The 16,884-nt window shown below is 38.4% G+C and overlaps 1 protein-coding gene and 1 non-coding gene across 22 annotated transcripts in view; both read right to left on the bottom strand.

Moving 5' to 3' along the window:
• Positions 1 to 16,403, bottom strand: part of TIA1 (TIA1 cytotoxic granule associated RNA binding protein) — a 40,940-nt gene extending 24,537 nt beyond the window's left edge. For 2 of the 21 annotated variants that reach the window (XM_064572376.1, XM_064572375.1), the window contains exons 1-8: positions 16,096 to 16,402; positions 14,524 to 14,628; positions 5,768 to 5,870; positions 2,797 to 2,895; positions 1,992 to 2,046; positions 1,787 to 1,819; positions 1,066 to 1,184; positions 480 to 567 (exon numbers count right to left, since the gene is read on the bottom strand). In XM_064572376.1, the coding sequence (XP_064428446.1) occupies positions 511 to 567; positions 1,066 to 1,184; positions 1,787 to 1,819; positions 1,992 to 2,046; positions 2,797 to 2,895; positions 5,768 to 5,870; positions 14,524 to 14,576 (519 nt within the window). In that variant the 5' untranslated portion in view covers positions 14,577 to 14,628; positions 16,096 to 16,402 and the 3' untranslated portion in view covers positions 480 to 510. Of the gene's footprint in view, positions 1 to 479; positions 568 to 1,065; positions 1,185 to 1,786; positions 1,820 to 1,991; positions 2,047 to 2,796; positions 2,896 to 5,767; positions 5,871 to 14,523; positions 14,629 to 16,095 lie in introns of all 21 variants that reach the window. The other 19 variants (XR_010405597.1, XM_064572372.1, XR_010405598.1 and 16 more) reach the window with 18 other exon arrangements.
• Positions 16,404 to 16,660: 257 nt separating this feature from the next.
• On the bottom strand, positions 16,661 to 16,731 carry TRNAG-CCC (transfer RNA glycine (anticodon CCC)). Its single transcript has one exon. It is a non-coding gene; the product is annotated as a tRNA-Gly (tRNA).
• Positions 16,732 to 16,884: the final 153 nt, after the last annotated feature.

Raw genomic sequence — 16,884 nt, 5'->3', positions numbered from 1 at the left:
AAAATACTAAAAGGCATTATTATTAATAGTAACAACAACAACAAAAGGGTAGATACCTGGGGATTAATATTTAACAACTGTGCTTTTTAGGTTGAATTGTTAAGGTTTCTTTTTGTTAAAATATATTAACACAAAATGCATGGTATCATAGAAGTGTCCCAAGGGTCTAAATTCCTTAGTCACAGCAAAAGATTACTAAAGATTATGACCAAGCTAAGCAAGACACTTACACAAGAAATATGTACAATAGCAAATTTGTCTTTTAGGAGCTAATGCTAACTGAAAAAGGATTTTAAAATAATTGAAGACCAAAGATTTATCAATGGGAAAACAATCTCTGGCTGTTAATGGCTTAAATAGTCTCTAAACAACATAATGAATTATATTGAAGGGTTAAAATTCATAACAGATTTTCAAATTACTTCTACATAAGCCTGTTTCTAATTAAAATCAGTTTAAATTTATCCTCTGTTACTTACGATATTCTTCCAAATGGTGCAAAAGCAGCTTTTATATCTTCAGTTGTAATTTCTGGACTGAGATCACCAACAAAGACATGGAAATGATCTTATAAGGGGAAGGAAGGGGGATTGAAAAGAAAAATAAAATTTTAGAATTTAAAATATACTAAAATCTATTCAATAAAATAATCTTAATTTATGGATTAAGTATAAGTAAAACACTATCCTATATCTATACAGATCTTATCAATTTTACACATAATGAATGAAGGTGATAATATAGGAAAGACTCTCTTAAAGACTGATATATCTAACTGGAAACTGACAGTTATATTTCTACTTACAGCCAATTATTATACTGGCCTAAGAAAATAAATAATATTTAACAAGCTTTGCAAAAAAAATTAATGACTTAATTACCATTTTAATAGTGATTATTTACATTTATCCAGTTTACCACTACATTAAGGTTTTAAAATTAAAATAAAATAGTGGTACTGTGAGTTATGTAGACTAGATTTGCCTCAGTAAGACAACTGACTGAAGCTAGCTACATGATATACTTGGTTTAACCATATTTTTTGAAGAACAATCAAAGAAATACCTTGCATTGCAACAGTTTGATGTTAAAGTATTTGACAGTTTTCTCAAAAGCCAACAGTTTTGGTTGCCCAGACATTACACCATTCAGTTTATGTGAATCCATGTGCAAGTGAACTAAGACTGAAGGCAACAGAATGAAAACAGTAATCCCTTCACTTTATATCAGAGCCATTAAAAAAGCATTGGAGAGAAATAACGATCCCATATGTGAAGTTTTTTTTAAAAAAGACAACGTTCAAAAAAAGAAACACTTTAAAAATACAAAATAGTTGGATCAACACTTTAAAAGGAACACATACATCAACTTTGACAAAGTATATTTGGAAAGAAAAGTTACCCCCATTTGGCAGGCCTTAAGCAACATATTGGGTTGCCATTTGGGAAACAGAGTTTCAGGAGCAACTCAAGCAATCAGAAGATCTGGTTTGAAGCACAGATCGTGACCTCAAGGAAGCAGGGTATCTTGCCCTTTAGTTGGTGAAAGTATTTCAAAGGCATCAGCTGCTACCATGGGGGTCAGAGAGCTTGAAATAGCACCAAAGTAGCGGACAAGCCACATTTGGTCAACACTGGGAAGAAGGGGGAAAAATATTGCCAGAGAGACAAATGGAAATACGACCCCCTCCCTCCCACCTCCCCCCAATATCAAACAAAAAAACTTCAAGTGGTTAGTGAATACCCTTTCAAGAGATTTCATTTTATGTTTAAGAAGATACAATTACCTTGTGAACGCTGTGTGCTGACAACGGTACTACCTGATGACAAAGATTAGATTTGTTCTTAAATTTATTAACACAAACACATTCAATCATATCTTAGGATAACGATCAAAACATTACTGCAAACATGTACGATGTTTATATGCTTTACAATAAAACTACTGTGTACAATAAAAACAAATGTTCAAAGAGTATAAAATATACTTACTGCTTGTATCTTTCTTTTGACTGCTGGGGGTTGTTGCCCAATTCACTTTGACTTCCTAAAAAAATGTTTCTACATTTATACTCCATAAAAATAAAGTTCAAAATCAGATATTACAAGATTTGCATCTATAAACACACAGGAAGGCATATGTTGGAGATGAAACATTCAAGAGGATAACAGTTCTGGTCAAAGTTTCAATACTTACCTTGTAACCTACATTTTTTTTTTTTTTAAAGGTTTCTTTTTTTTTCTTTAGGTTAACCTACACTTTCTCAAATATTGGCAAATCCTAATCATACTTCTGTGTTAACATTCAACTAACCTTTCTTATCTAAAGTAAAAATCATTTTTCTTTTTATTCTTCCCCATTAGTATCCCAAGTTCTAGAGGTTTCATCCAAGCTTGAGTAATTCAACAAATATTTTAGTATTTACCATGTGTGAGGCATCCTGAAGAATACCAACATAAACATGCCCTCTAAAAAGCTTTATTCCATCTTTTAAATATTAAATGTGACCTGCTATAAAGTGATATAATGCTTCTGAAAGGTAATCAAATTGGGGGCATCTGGGTGGCTCAGTTGGTTAAGTGTCCGATTCTTGATTTTGGCTCAGGTCATGATCTCAGGGCTGTGAGATCATGTTGGGCTCTGCACTGAGCGTGGAGCCTGCTTGGGATTCTCTCCCTCTGCCATCCCCGCCACCCCCGCTTGTGTGTTCTCTCAATAAATAAATAAATAAATAGTAAACAAAATTGTATACAACTTAAAAATTTCAAGTCACCTTCTTTAAATATGACAGCTTACCTTACCCATTATCTTCCGCCCATTCATAGCAGCTAGTGCTGCAGCTGCATGACGATGCTCATAAAATTCCACAAAACAGTATGGATCATTTCCAGCTGTCTGTTGAAGAAAACACAAAAGCCAAATTTAAGTTGTATACTCCCATTATCTTAAAATTATGTGAAGTTTTATATATCTCAAATATCAGGCCAAGGAAAATGAAGGGGTCCATTCCACAAGTAAATCTTTAGATAAGGAAGTAAACACTTAAAAAAAAAATGCAGTTTTTAAAGAATACTATCAACAAGTTATACTATAATACTACATATAATTTAATCTTGTATTAATGATTAAGTATCCTAATTATGGATGGATGCATATAGAAACTACACACACATTCCTCATCATATAATCATTTCTTTACGCTACGGTTGTTAATTAAGTTTGCCTAGACTCTTATGCTCTCAAGTCACAGTACTGGCTTTTAATGATCTTTCCTCTCCCTTCCCTGTTAAATGTTACCTTTTACTGCTATAAATGTACACATATCCTTGCTGCTTCTAACTTGCTAAGTAGGTGAAAATACCAGCCAACTTTCTTTTTTTTTTTTTTAATTTTTTATTCTTATGTTAATCCCCATACATTACATCATTAGTTTTAGATGAAGTGTTCCATGATTCATTGTTTGTTCCAGCCAACTTTCTTAAACCTATTTCAGGCTCTGAAAACTGAAGAGGTTTTCTGGTAAACAAAGTTTTTAGAATAGGTTTTAGAATGTGGCCTTTCAAACATCAATTTTTTGCCTTTAGTCTTTTTTTTTTTTTTTAAAGATTTTATTTATTTATTTGAGAGAGAGAGACAGAGAGAGAGCATGAGAGGGGGGAGGGTCGGGAGGGTCAGAGGGAAAAGCAGACTCCCCGCCGAGCAGGGAGCCCGATGCGGGACTCGATCCCGGGACTCCAGGATCATGACCTGAGCCGAAGGCAGTTGCTTAACCAACTGAGCCACTCAGGCGCCCTTGCCTATAGTCTTTTAAAAATTCTCCTCTTTTCTGGTGTTCCAAGTAGTTGAGGTCTGGTAAGTGCAGCTTGGATGCTTTATTGTAAATTAAAGCAGCAGAAAAAACACCCCATATTTTACACCTATCTGCAAAATACAAAATGACTTTTGAGTCCATTTTTTTTAAGATTTTATTTATTTATTGGACAGAGAAAGACACACAGCAAGAGATGGAACACAAGCGGGGGGAGTGGGAGAGGGAGAAGCAGGCTTTGCATGGAGCAGAGAGCCTGATGTGGGGCTCAATCCCAGGACCCTGGGATCATAACCTGAGCCGAAGACAGACGCTTAACGACTGAGACACCTAGGCGCCCCTGAGTCCATTTTTTAATTCTTTCCATAAACTCCTAAGCAGAATTGTTAAAATAGGAAACTAATTCAAAAGACTACAATGACACTAGAATAAAGAAATTACTATTTTGTTTCAAGGACAATTAATTGTTTAAAGAAGTCACTGGCAATGATTTTTAAGAATGTTAGAGTAAGGAGGCAACCACAAAATTTATAATATTGAGACAATCATTTTATTTTAAAAACATTAAAGAGGGGCACCTGGGTGGCTTAGTTGGTTAAGCAACCTACTCATGTCATGATCTTGGTGTCCTGGGATCAACCCCATGGTGGGCTCTGTGCTCTCTCCCTCTCTCTCACACTTGCTCTATAAATTAAATAAATTTTTAAAAATCTTAAAAAAAATTAAAGAATATAAAAGTGTTAAAAAAAACCTGCATAATTCAAACTAATGCTACACTTAATGGTAATTCTATTACAAAGGTGAGTGTTGGCAGGCATTAATGTTACACAAAGTAACTTACACTTCAGCATAATCAAATGAAAAAGTCTTAATTTTACTTAATTTGTACTCGGAAAAGACTGCACTTCTTTGATAAAAAGATCTAAGCATTCACACTATCAGCCTTTATACTCCAGAGAGTATAAAATTCGTAACTAAGAACATCAGTCCAACAGTATGAATAGACTGGAATTTAGACTTGTCTTTTTATACATGCTATGATTCAGGGTTAACAGCAATTACAGATGAATGGGAATTGCCACAATGCAAGAAAAGCTTGAATCATAACATTTAAAAGTTAAAAACGCTTTCAACACACACAAACACTTTCACAGTATATTATTTTTAACCCAATTTCCTAATGTAATTGTAGTAACTTAGCCAATCAACTGATAGCACATATAAAACAATTCTGATACCTCAATGCACCTTAAAACAAGAGCCTACATATAGTTCTTATTTGCTCTAAAAATAATTAGTTCTCTTCTCTTCCTCCTTTATTTATTAGTAAAGTAAGTTAAACTCAGTGGCTAAGACTGACTTAAATTCACTAAAATTACTAGGAATTTAGACTGTATTTTTTTTTTTTTTAAAGATTTTATTTACTCGAGAGAGAGACAGACAGCGAGAGCAGGAACACAAGCAGAGGGAGTGAGAGAGGGAGAAGCAGGCTTCCCGCCGAGCAGGGAGACCGATGTGGGGCTCGATCCCAGGACCCCATGATCATGACCCGAGCCGAAGACAGACGCTCAACGTCTGAGTCACCCAGGTGCCCCCTAAACTACTTTTTTTTTAAATGAATGACCCTGCAGTTTTTAAGTTTAATTTTTTTTTTAGTAATCTCTTCACCCAACGTGGGGCTCGAACTCATGACCCCAAGATCAAAAGCCCCGTGCTGTTCCTACTGAGCCATTTAGGCACCCCTGTATAAACTAATTTAAGAGTTTCTGGAAGAGGGACCCCTGGCTGGTTCAGTTGGTAGAGCATGCGACCCTTGACCTCAGGATCATGAGTTTGAACCCCATGCTGAGCATAGAGCATACTTAAAAAAACTATTCTTTAAAAAAATAGAGGGAGTTCCTGGAAGTAATGGATTTAACTAATCTATTAAAAAAGAAGAAAGTTAACTAAGTAAAATACCCTTACATCCATAATCATTTTGCAGTTTTTACAAGGTCCAATCTGGCTAAAGAGCTGGAGAATTAGAGCTTCTGTCACATCTCTGGAAAGGTTGCCGACATATCTGAAACACAAAGAAAAACAACTTACCATTTTAAATTTGCTTCTTTTGCATCAGTTTCTAAAGCTGCTTACTGAAAAAGAAATTTTGGTAACAGGCAGATCTCTGCCTTAAACTACACACCACTGGGAACAGATTCTAAAAGTTTGCCAAAACTTCAAAATTTCTTTCAAAGCAGATGTATGACACGCTACTTGTAATTACATTGACATCACTAGTAAAGGGGAATCTTGTGTGTGTGTGTGTGTTTAGTCAAGGTTTTGCAAATTAAACCTGATGTTTCTAAGTCTGCAGGCTCACCTTAGGAAGATGTGCTTTAAAAAAAATCTCAAATGAGGGTGCCTGGGTGGCTCAGTTAGTTAAGCGTCTGCCTTTGACTCAGGTCATGATCCCAGGGTCCTGGGATGGATGGAGCCCTACATCAGGCTCCGTGCTCAGCGGGGAGTCTGCTTCTCCCTCTGCCCATCCTGCCCCCCCCCTTCCATGTGCTCTCTCTCGCTCTCTCACAAAAATAAAATCTTTAAAAAATTTTTTTAAAATCTCAAATGAAATCATTAGATGTATAGAACATTTTGTACAATCAATCCTAGGAAGCTTTGCAATTATTTCTACTTCTACAGTATTACTGAGAACACTAAAATTTCCTCAATTTTTAATCCACACAATTCCCCTTACACTATCCAATTTAGGTATACTTTGGCTTACACTATATATGTATATATACATATACACACACACACACATATATATATTAAGATTTTATTTATTTATTTGACAGAGAGAGGGAGAGAGCACAAACGGGGGGAATAGTAGAGGTAGACTTTCTCCCCAGAAAAATAAACATCCACACACGCCTGAAAGTATGGATCCAATTCCTCCCTTCCACTTACCCATTCAAGAGACATATACTGAGTGCTTACTATGAAGGCATTGGAACAGGTTAAAATGGCAAAGGGAGAAGGGATGAGTCTTAAGAACAATGAATAGGTAGAGTAATGATACATAGATCATGGTAGAATAATTTAAAGATCTGGTAGAGTAATGATACTCAAAAATCAACTGCAACATCTAAATACCCAACAATTTTTCTAGTATTGGAGGCTATTATTACATCATGTCCTTATTCTGAGTATCTGTAATTAAAGGGAAAGAATTAAGCATTTATCTTGCTTTGAGTAGAAACTCCGGTGCAGTATAATTTTTTTTTTTTTTAAGGGACAGCATAGTTTTTTTGTTTTTTTAGAGATTTTATTTGTCAGAGAGAGAGAGAGAGAGAGTGAGCACAGGAGCAGGGTCAGAGGGAGCAGCAGACTCCCTGCTGAGCAGGGAGCCCGATGCGGGACTCAATCCCAGGACCCTGGGATCATGACTGGAGCCAAAGGCAGACACTTAACCCACTGAGTCACACAGGAGTCCCCAGTGTAGTATAAACTAATAACTCTAATGAGGGAACTTACAGATAAATGCTAGTCAATAAGTGTAGAGAGAATTAAATTAGTAAACAACGCATAAGCCCTACTGAAATGATTAATTCAGGCAAGAATCATTGGTGTGAACATGGTTATTTGCAAGGTGCCAAAGTTATTACACAGACTACTGAACACCACAAAGAGAAAATTCTACCTTAAAAGAGAAAGCTTTGGCTGTTTCTCCTCTGTGAGCAAGTGATCAAACTTTAAATCATTTTATGGATGGACATTTGCGTGTACAATATAGATTATACAACATCACCTATGAACTGTTCAAATAAAAAAGGTCTAACTTGAATCTAATCAAGCTTAAATTTAAACCTAAGCTTATAGAATATTGGGGGATGCCTGAGTGGTTTAGCTGGTTAAGTGTCTGCCTTCAGCTCAGGTATTGATCCCAGGATCTTGGAATCGAGTCCCACATCGGGCTCCTTGCTCAGTGGGGAGCCTGCTTCTCCCTCTCTAATAAATAAAATCTTAAAAAAAAGTTTATAGAATATCGGGTATATAAAACAATTATACAGGGGCACGTAGGTGGCTCAGTTGTTAGGCAACTGCCTTCAGCTCGGGTCATGATCCCAGGGTTCTGGGATCGAGCCCTGCATTGGGCTCTCTGCTCAACAGGAAGCCTGCTTCTCCTTCTCTCACTCCCCCTGCTTGTGTTCCCTCTCTTGCTGTGTCTCTGGCAAATAAATAAATAAAATCTTAAAAAAAAAAAAAAAACAATTATACAAATTCAGATGTGGAATATTATGTAAGACAACTTGATCTCTTAAAAAAACTGTCTTAGGGCGTCTGGGTGGCTCAGTTGGTTAAGCAACTGCCTCCGGCTCAGGTCATGACCCTGGAGTCCTGGGATCGAGTCCTGCATCGGGCTCCCTGCTCAGCAGGGAGTCTGCTTCTCGCTCTGTCCCTCCTCCCTCTCATGCTGTCTCTCATTCTCTCTCTCGCAAATAAATAAAATCTTAAAAAAAAAATTAAAATTGTCCTAAATATTTTTATTTTTTTAAAGATTTTATTTATTTGACAGAGAGAGACACAGCGGGAGAGGGAACACAAGCAGGGGGAGCAGGAGAGGGAGAAGCAGGCTTCCCGCGGAGCAGGGAGCCCAATGCAGGTCTCGATCCCAGGACCCTGGGATCATGACCTGAGCCGAAGGCAGACGCTTAATGACTGAGCCACCCAGGCGCCCCCTAAAAATTTTTAAAAAGAGAGGGCTGTTTTTTTTTTAAAGATTTTATTTATTTATTTGACAGAGACACAGCGAGAGGGAACACAAGCAGTGGGAATTGGAGAAGCAGGCTCCCCATGGAGCAGGGAGCCCAATGCGGGGCTCGATCCCAGGACCCTGGGATCATGACCTGAGCTGAAGGCAGACACCCAACGACTGAGCCACCCAGGCACCCCAAGAGAGGATTGTTCTTGATTAAAAGAAATCTGAAAGACACTGACAACCAAATGCAATGACTAATCCTTGACTATAACCTAGATTTGGGGAGAGGAGTTAACTTTTTCTTGGAGAACTCTAATCAATAAATGTAGAAGGAATGAAATCACCATTAAGCCAGCACAATAAGAACTTCTACTGGTGAGATCCACCCGTGGATCTTTTAGTTGGTGCAAATTTTAACGAGAAATAGGATATGTGCAGAGCCTCAGAGTACCTCCACTAAAATATTTAATGATTGATTTTAACCAATGAATTGGTTTTTTTAACATATGTCCAAACCTCCCTCTATGAAGTGAAACTTAATTTACATTTTCTTGAGTGTAGGTTAGTCTTAGTGACTCAATTCTAATTAACAGTGTTGAAGAAAAAAAAGTCACTGTACAGTGAAGAAACACTACCCTCTCAAGAGAGTGCCACAGTCATGAAAGGCATTCCCTCACATATTAAAGGAGAGTAAAGAGATAAGACAACGAAATGCAGTGTAGTATCTTGGATTGGATCCCAGGATAGAAAAAGGACATCAGCAGAAAAACTGGGGAAATTGGAATAAACCTGTAGTTAATAGTATTGTACAATGTCAATTTCTTACTTTTTTTTTAAAGATTTTTATTTATTTATTTGAGAGAGAAAGAGAACACATGAGAGGGGGGAGGGTCAGAGGGAGAAGCAGACTCCCCCCTGAACAGGGAGCCCGACGCAGGGCTTGACCCCGGGACTCCAGGATCATGACCTGAGCCGAAGGCAGTTGCCTAACCAACTGAGCCACCCAGGTGCCCAATTTCTTACTTTTGATAAGTATACCGTGGTTATGTAAGATGTCAACATTAAGGGAACCTGAGTGAAGGTTATATGAGAACTCTGTACTATCTCTGCAACTCTTCCATGTCTATTTTCACCTGACTCTTAGACCTATAAGAAAATCTCAGAATTACATATGTCTAAATGAAAAAAATGGCTTTTTTTTTTTTTATTAAGATTTTATTTGAGAGAGAGAGAGCACAAGCAGGTAGAGCAGCAGGCAGAGGGAGAAGCAGGCTCCTGGCTGAGCAAGAAGCCCTATGTGGGACTCGATCCCAGGATCCTGGGATCATGACCTGAGCCAAAGGCAGACGCTTAACGACTGAGCCACCCAGGCACCCCAAAAAATGGCTCTTTCTAACATCTACTTCACTAAAGCTAGATAATCTAGTGACAAGTGGTCAGTATTTAGGGAATGGAAATTCTTTTACTCTTCGCAAAATTGTCTAATTTTCTGAGAAATATTTTGAGTGATATTACCAACTTGAAGATATGTAATTTAAAAAAGCTACATTAAAAAGCACTAGGATTTGTATTACTTTACAATTATTTATTTAATGTGACCTGTTATGTATATTGTAAGCTCCAGGAGCCTCTATAAATTAACTCTACATATACCTGTTTAGAGAAAAGCTCTTCAGGGGAAGTTTCACAAACAAGTTGCTCTCAACCTTCAACACCATTACAATAAACTACAAGTAATACATAGAACATTTTTATATCAAAGAAATCAAATGACAAAATCTCTTTTCCCTCCTCATGCAAATAAAAGCAATCCATTAGAATTTTGCTTTTTACCAGTAAGTTAATCATTAATACCTATGTCACATTTTTAGAAGCAACTTTATGTTACTACTTTCCAAATCTATCTGCTAAATAAATATTAATCTGAAACGGAGAGCCCAAATTTGAAAACTGCAGATTCTTTTTATACTCATCATACTTTCTTTTTTAAAGATTTTTATTTATTTATTTGACAGATACAGCGAGAGAGGGAACACAAGCAGGGGGAGTGGGAGAGGGAGAAGCAGGTTTCCTGCTGAACAGGGAGCCCAATGCAGGGCTCAATCCCAGGACCCTGGGATCATGACCTAAGCCAAAGGCAGAGGCTTAATGACTGAGCCACCCAGGCGCCCCCTCACCATACTTTCAATGGAAAAATAAACAAGTTTCTTACAGTTTGTAGAATGCACTATACAAAGTTAATTCTCATCTTTATGTATATATGTTTCTTTAGCTGTTCCATACTTTGTTACATTCTATTTTTGAAGCTAAAGGATTTCCTATTAACAGCACAGATTTGTTACAGGTGTAGTGGATTTTTTGGGGGGTGCTGCCAAGCATCTTATTTTTAGAGAAATCCTCACTCTATGGCAGAGGCTCACTTCTCTACAGAAGCTGAAAAGGCTTGATATGGTTTTGTAGTCTCCCTTACATGTGATCTAGGTTAGGTTGATTAGAGAAACTGGACCTGAACATAGAAGACAAAGAGAGGGCTTAAAGGAGCAAGAGACTGAAGAAAATACAGTTTTGTGGCAAACAGCAGTGGAGTCCCATGTCCAGTGAAAGTGGAAGCTGTGGTGGTATCTGGTCCTCAGTGGATGTGGTAGTAATACCCTTTCTGGGATAGTCTGTGGCTTGATAAGGACTGTGGGCCTGACAGCTGTCTCATTTTCCTGAACATTTTCTAAGCCAGGTTCCATAACCTTCCTGCAAATGTGGGAGTGTCCAATATCTTTTTATAAATAGGTTTTATGCTTAAATTTTTTTGTTCCTTGCATTAAAAGAAATGCCAACCGGGGCGCCTGGTGGCTCAGTCTTTAAGCATCTGCCTTCAGCTCAGGTCATGATACCAGGGTCCTGGGATCCAGTCCCACATCCGACTCCCTGCTTGGTGGGGAGCCTGCTTCTCCCTCTCCCACTCCCCCTGCTTGTATTCTCTCTCTCGCTGTGTCTCTCTCTGGTCAAATAAATAAAATCTAAAAAAAAAAAAAAAAAAAAAAATCCCAACTGATAAAAAAACCGATACTGGAGCAGAAGCAAGCCAAGGTTCCCGGTCATGTATATTGGACCACTAAACAAAAATGTAATTTTCTTACATTTATGCAAGTTTAAACTTTTCAAAATGCTTAAAAAAAAAATTAAAATATCCCTTTTTGGCTGTTCCATGGACTTCTTGTTAACAGCACGGATTAAAGTATCCCATGTTGGTATTTATTATATCACCACTGAGATTATGTACCAATCTTGTGCAGAACTGCAAAGTAAAGAGAGGAGTACAAGAGAATTAACTGTTGAAACAAATAGACTTCCATGGACTATAAAATGTCTTCCTTGGGTAACTGGATAAATATGAATACAGACTGTACATTAGCTAACCATATTGTATCAATGTAGTCTCCTTAATACCACAATTTTATTGTGGTTATATAAGAGAATGGTCTTGGGGCACCTGGGTGGCTCAGTCGGTTAAAGCGGCTGCCTTCGGCTCAGATCATGATCCCAGGGCCCTGGGATAGAGCCCCGGATAGGGCTCCCTGCTCAGCGGAGAGCCTGCTTCTCCCTCTCCCTGCCGCTCAGCCTACTCGTTCTATCTCTCTGTCAAATAAATAAAATCTTAAAAAAAAGAGAGAGGGGCGCCTGGGTGGCTCAGTTGGTTAAGCGACTGCCTTCGGCTCAGGTCATGATCCTGGAGTCCCAGGATCGAGTCCCACATCCGGGCTCCCTGCTCGGCAGGGAGTCTGCTTCTCCCTCTGACCCTCCCCCCTCTCATGTGCTCTCTCTCTCTCATTCTGTCTCAAATAAATTAAAAAAAAAAAAAAAATCTTAAAAAAAAAAAAAAAGAGAGAGAGAGAAAATGGTCTTGTTCTTAGGAAATATATGGTAAAGTACTTAGGCCTGAAGTGTCACATCTTTTCAAATGGTTCATCAAAAGAATGTACCTAAATGAGGCAAATTCGGCTATTAGCAATTGGTTATTAGCACACAACTTGTATTAGCACACAAAGGGTACCTAAGTCCACAACATAGTATTTTGTTACTTTTCTGGTTTTTAATTTTTCAAAATAAAAAGCTACCTGGGAAGATTCAATGTAAAAGTCACCAATGCTACCAGTTAACACTTGATAGTTCTGCCAGGGATAGGATTTCACATCAATTTAATACATGTTTTTGAAGGTGATAAGTTCAAATAGTTACAAAATTGGAATCCAAAACATTTAAAATATTCATTTTTATTAGCATAGCTCTAGAAAATTTGACAGTAAAGATTTACAAAGCAGAATGCTGTATTGAGTTTTGAGCTGCAGTCATTGTATAAAAATGCAGAATTTGATATGAAGCTTCTGTGAAAATGAGTGAAAAGCATAAACAGGATTTTATCTAATGACAAATTCCTTAAGGGTAGAGATTTTCAGTGGGGCGCCTGGTTGGCTTAGTCAGAGGAGCATGTGACTCTTGATCGTGGGGTCGTGAGTTCGAGACCCAGGTGGGGTGTAGAGATTACTTAAATAAACTCTTAAAAAAGGGGGGGGTAGATTTTCATTTTTACTCATACTATATATCTAGTGTTGAGAGCCCTGCCTCAAACATTTTAAGTATTCTATAAATAATTACTCTAATTCAGGGGTAAATGTGTATGTCTTTTACTAATTATGAAATTATGTACAACAGCAAATGGTACACCAGCATCATAACCTTACTGTTAGTAACAACTGTCACTTTTCTGATAGCTGAAACCGCCATATTTCATTAGCTGGTGCCTCCTTCACTTGGAGATCAGACCATATACATAAACCAGCCTGAACAAATGTATGTAATGTTATGCCCCGACATCCTAAGACATCCATGTTCTCAAGACTGTTCTCATTTTTACTTATATTTTGCAATAACCTTTTTATTTTATTTTTAAGTAATCTTTACACCCAAAGTGGGGCTTGAGCTTACAACCTGGAGATCAAGAGTCCACATGTTCTACTGACTGAGCCAGCCAGCCCCCCACCCAACAAACTAACATTTTAGATGACTGATACTACACACTTGTAAGCAAACCTACTTATTATTGACTTCATTCTCACACCCCACATCCAGTCTATAGGTAATTCCTTTTGCTCTATTTTCAAAATATTCCCAAAATCAAACCACTTCTCACAATATGTCTCCAAAGTCCTGCTGACAAGGAACTGAACACTGGCAATCTCTAATTTAATGCTGAATGCTCATCTGTGGCAGATGAAGTTATCTCCTCTGATCCATTTACGGACACAGGTGATACTGAGATTCAGACTATCTTTTCCTCAAGAATGAATAAAATCTTAAATCATTGCTTGGAATTGTACCGGCTTTTAAAACAAATTTACTGATCACTTACCGTAGACTAGACACTGTGCTAAGAACATATTGAAAAACCCTGACTTGCAAGGTCTTTAAAACAAATATTTTATATAAAAAGTAAAAACATTGCTGGTAAAACAAAACATTACTGGTAAAACAATGATTTACACCTACTCACGTTTAATCAAGACTGGTTTCACTGGAAGAACGGGGAATTTTGGTTGAGGAAGGTAGAAGCAAGGAAGATAATAGGCAGTTAGAACATGGACTACACTTTGGGGAAGAGTTCTTGGATGGGGTGTTCTAGTGAAGAATACAAAGCACATTTAGCGGTAAGAGTTAAAGAGTTGAGGACAGCAGAACTGCAGGATGATGAACAAAAAGGTATATGACCCTGGATGAGTCATTTAAACTTTTTAAGCTTAGCTTTTCCTGAGCTGCAGAATGGACCCTTTACTGCAGAGTTCTGATGAAGATTAAACAAGCATGTAAAGCATTTAACACAGAACCTGGCAATCATAAGCATTCAATAAGTGAATAAAATTTCCTTCATTATTTCTCCTGCAACGGTTGGTCCCCTGTCCCCAAGCTAGTACAATTTAACTACCTGCTTTTGTAGACTGGCCTGAGAAAGCTGAGGTTGTCTTCATTATTTGACATTCCCAAATCAACGTAATAAAAAGGTTAAGTTCCCAGATATTTCTGGCAGTTTCTGAAATTAAAAATTTCACAATCATGTAAGAATCTTAAATTTAAAGACATTATAAAAAATGATCAGTGCTTAATCCAATATGCTGCTGGCTGTCATACTTCTAGTAAAGAGGCAAGGGGAAAAAATAATTTCCATAAAGCCTATGAGGCTAAATTTTTTAGGGAATATTAATCTATAATCTTTCAAAAAACAAGGGACACCCACTAATTCTTGCATCCTATTAAAAAGACACTCAAGATAACAGATTATCAGATAAACTAGCAAAAAGAGATTTACGAATCTCTTAAGAAACAAGTGTGACTATGTTTCTCACACAGATTAAAAACGGAAACACTTTTCAGTGAAAAAATAATGGATTCCATTTTCTTCGTAACAACTGTAACATCTAAAAAGTTGCAGAAAGAAACCTAAAATTGTATTTTTAACGCATGGAGTTCTCAAATCGCCAGTATGCTAAGAATAAAAACAAAAGGTCAAAAACTCATCAGGCCTTTTCTTCTTTTCGAAAAAAGCAACAAAGACAAGATCACCTCTTCTGAGAATACTTTGAAAAACAAAGGAGAATGCTGTCGGGGAAGCTCCACGACAAAGAAAAAATCCCCAGCTGAGATCATTTAACACTAACAACTCTCAGAGGTGACTAAATCTGTTTAGGTATTTATCAACTGTTGCTTCATAAAAACTGCCCGCTCGTTCAGCAACATGTCAATCACAAAAGTAGCAAGCGATGATAAAAATGTATTAAATCCACTTCACCTCGGTTGAGAGATTTATATATACCTCCGGGTGAGATTTCCATTAAAAAAAAAAAAGGCAGTTTCAAAATCCTGACGGTGTCGGGTTTTCGGGGTTTTGGTGGGGGGAGGGGTGCTACAGAAGGAAAGCCAAAGAGAGGTTAAAGAAAACTATTTAGCTTTTTTCCAGTTGGCAACTGCGAGAATAAAGTTTATCTCACTGAAAACGGAACACAAGCAGCCTCGAGAGAAAAGCTCCTATCAACGAGAAGAAAACTGAAAGAAAGAGGAAGAATTTCTGGAGCAAATCAAAGTAAAATGAAAGAGACGGCTATAAAGATAAAAAGAGATTAATCAAGAAGGGGGGGAGCGGGAAAAAACACAGAAGGAAAGCATGGTACAAAAAAGAAGGTTCACCGAGTTCTGAAAAGAGGTTTGAATGAAAAAGTCTTTTCTCCAGGCCTACGACCACAGAGGGCCCGTGGCGAGGCCAAAGGCCACGCTATGGTGTAGTTAAGGTGACGGGATTAATTCAGAGGGCTGAGCCCCCTCTCCCTCCACCTGTCCTCTCACAGTCCGGGGTTCGGTCCCTAAGCATCCAGGTGTGCGCTAAGGAGAAGAGCCAAGATATCGCGGCGTCCACAGAGAACAATAGGCTGGGGAGCGCGCCGAGCCGAGGCCTCCCTCCGGGACGACCACCATCCCGCCCCCCTCATCGCTGCCCCAGACTCACAGAGTCTTGGGCATCTCGTCCTCCATGGCTGCTGCTGTCGCGCCGGCGCCTCGGGGTCCAGCTCCCTACCCTTTACTACCGTCCAAATCTTTTGAGCGGTTATGGCTGCGGAATAGCGGGGTTTCTCGGCTGACCGGAGTCCGCCTCCTCCTTCCGCGGCAATTACACTAAACAGCCCGGCGCAACGCGAACAATGAAGCCCCAATACAAGATGGCGGCGAGCCGGGAGCTTAGGAGCAGCCGGCGAAGTGACCCGGGCCGCGCAGGCGCAGAATAATCCTGCACTTTCAACCTCCTTCAATCCATAGGTTCACTTGTTGCGCAGCCGCTCTGCAAGCGGACACCAAGGATATGTCAGACTGCGCAGGCGTAAGAATTAACTCTTTGAGGAGTTGCGTGGAGTTTTTTCTTTTCCAGCTCCAGATTCGAATGTTTTAACCGTGAATTATAATGAAATAGAAATCTTCACGGAAATTAAAAATTCTGAGTGTTTCCTGAGGAGGAAAGATTTATTAAAACTGTTCAGATCACCTCGTTTTATAGGTGGCGGGAGTGAAAAGGAAGCTGCGCCGCCCGGGAATCGAACCCGGGTCGCAAGAATGGGAATCTTGCATGATACCACTACACCAGCGGCGCTGGCGGTTGTCGTTTTCGCTAAAACCTTTTAGAACTAAATGCAAGCAAACATTGTTCCTATGTGAGGATTTATTCATTTAAAAATAAAGTTTATTAAGAGTCTGTAATCTGCTATTTTTCATTAATATAAGAAAGGATGTTATCTTCTCTCAT

The sequence above is a fragment of the Mirounga angustirostris genome, unplaced genomic scaffold (genome assembly GCF_029215605.1).
Source record: "Mirounga angustirostris isolate CCGP_5_RB_7025 unplaced genomic scaffold, mMirAng1.0.hap1 SCAF_10, whole genome shotgun sequence".
NCBI lineage: Eukaryota > Metazoa > Chordata > Mammalia > Carnivora > Phocidae > Mirounga > Mirounga angustirostris.
This window is presented reverse-complemented; position numbering and strand designations above follow the sequence as displayed.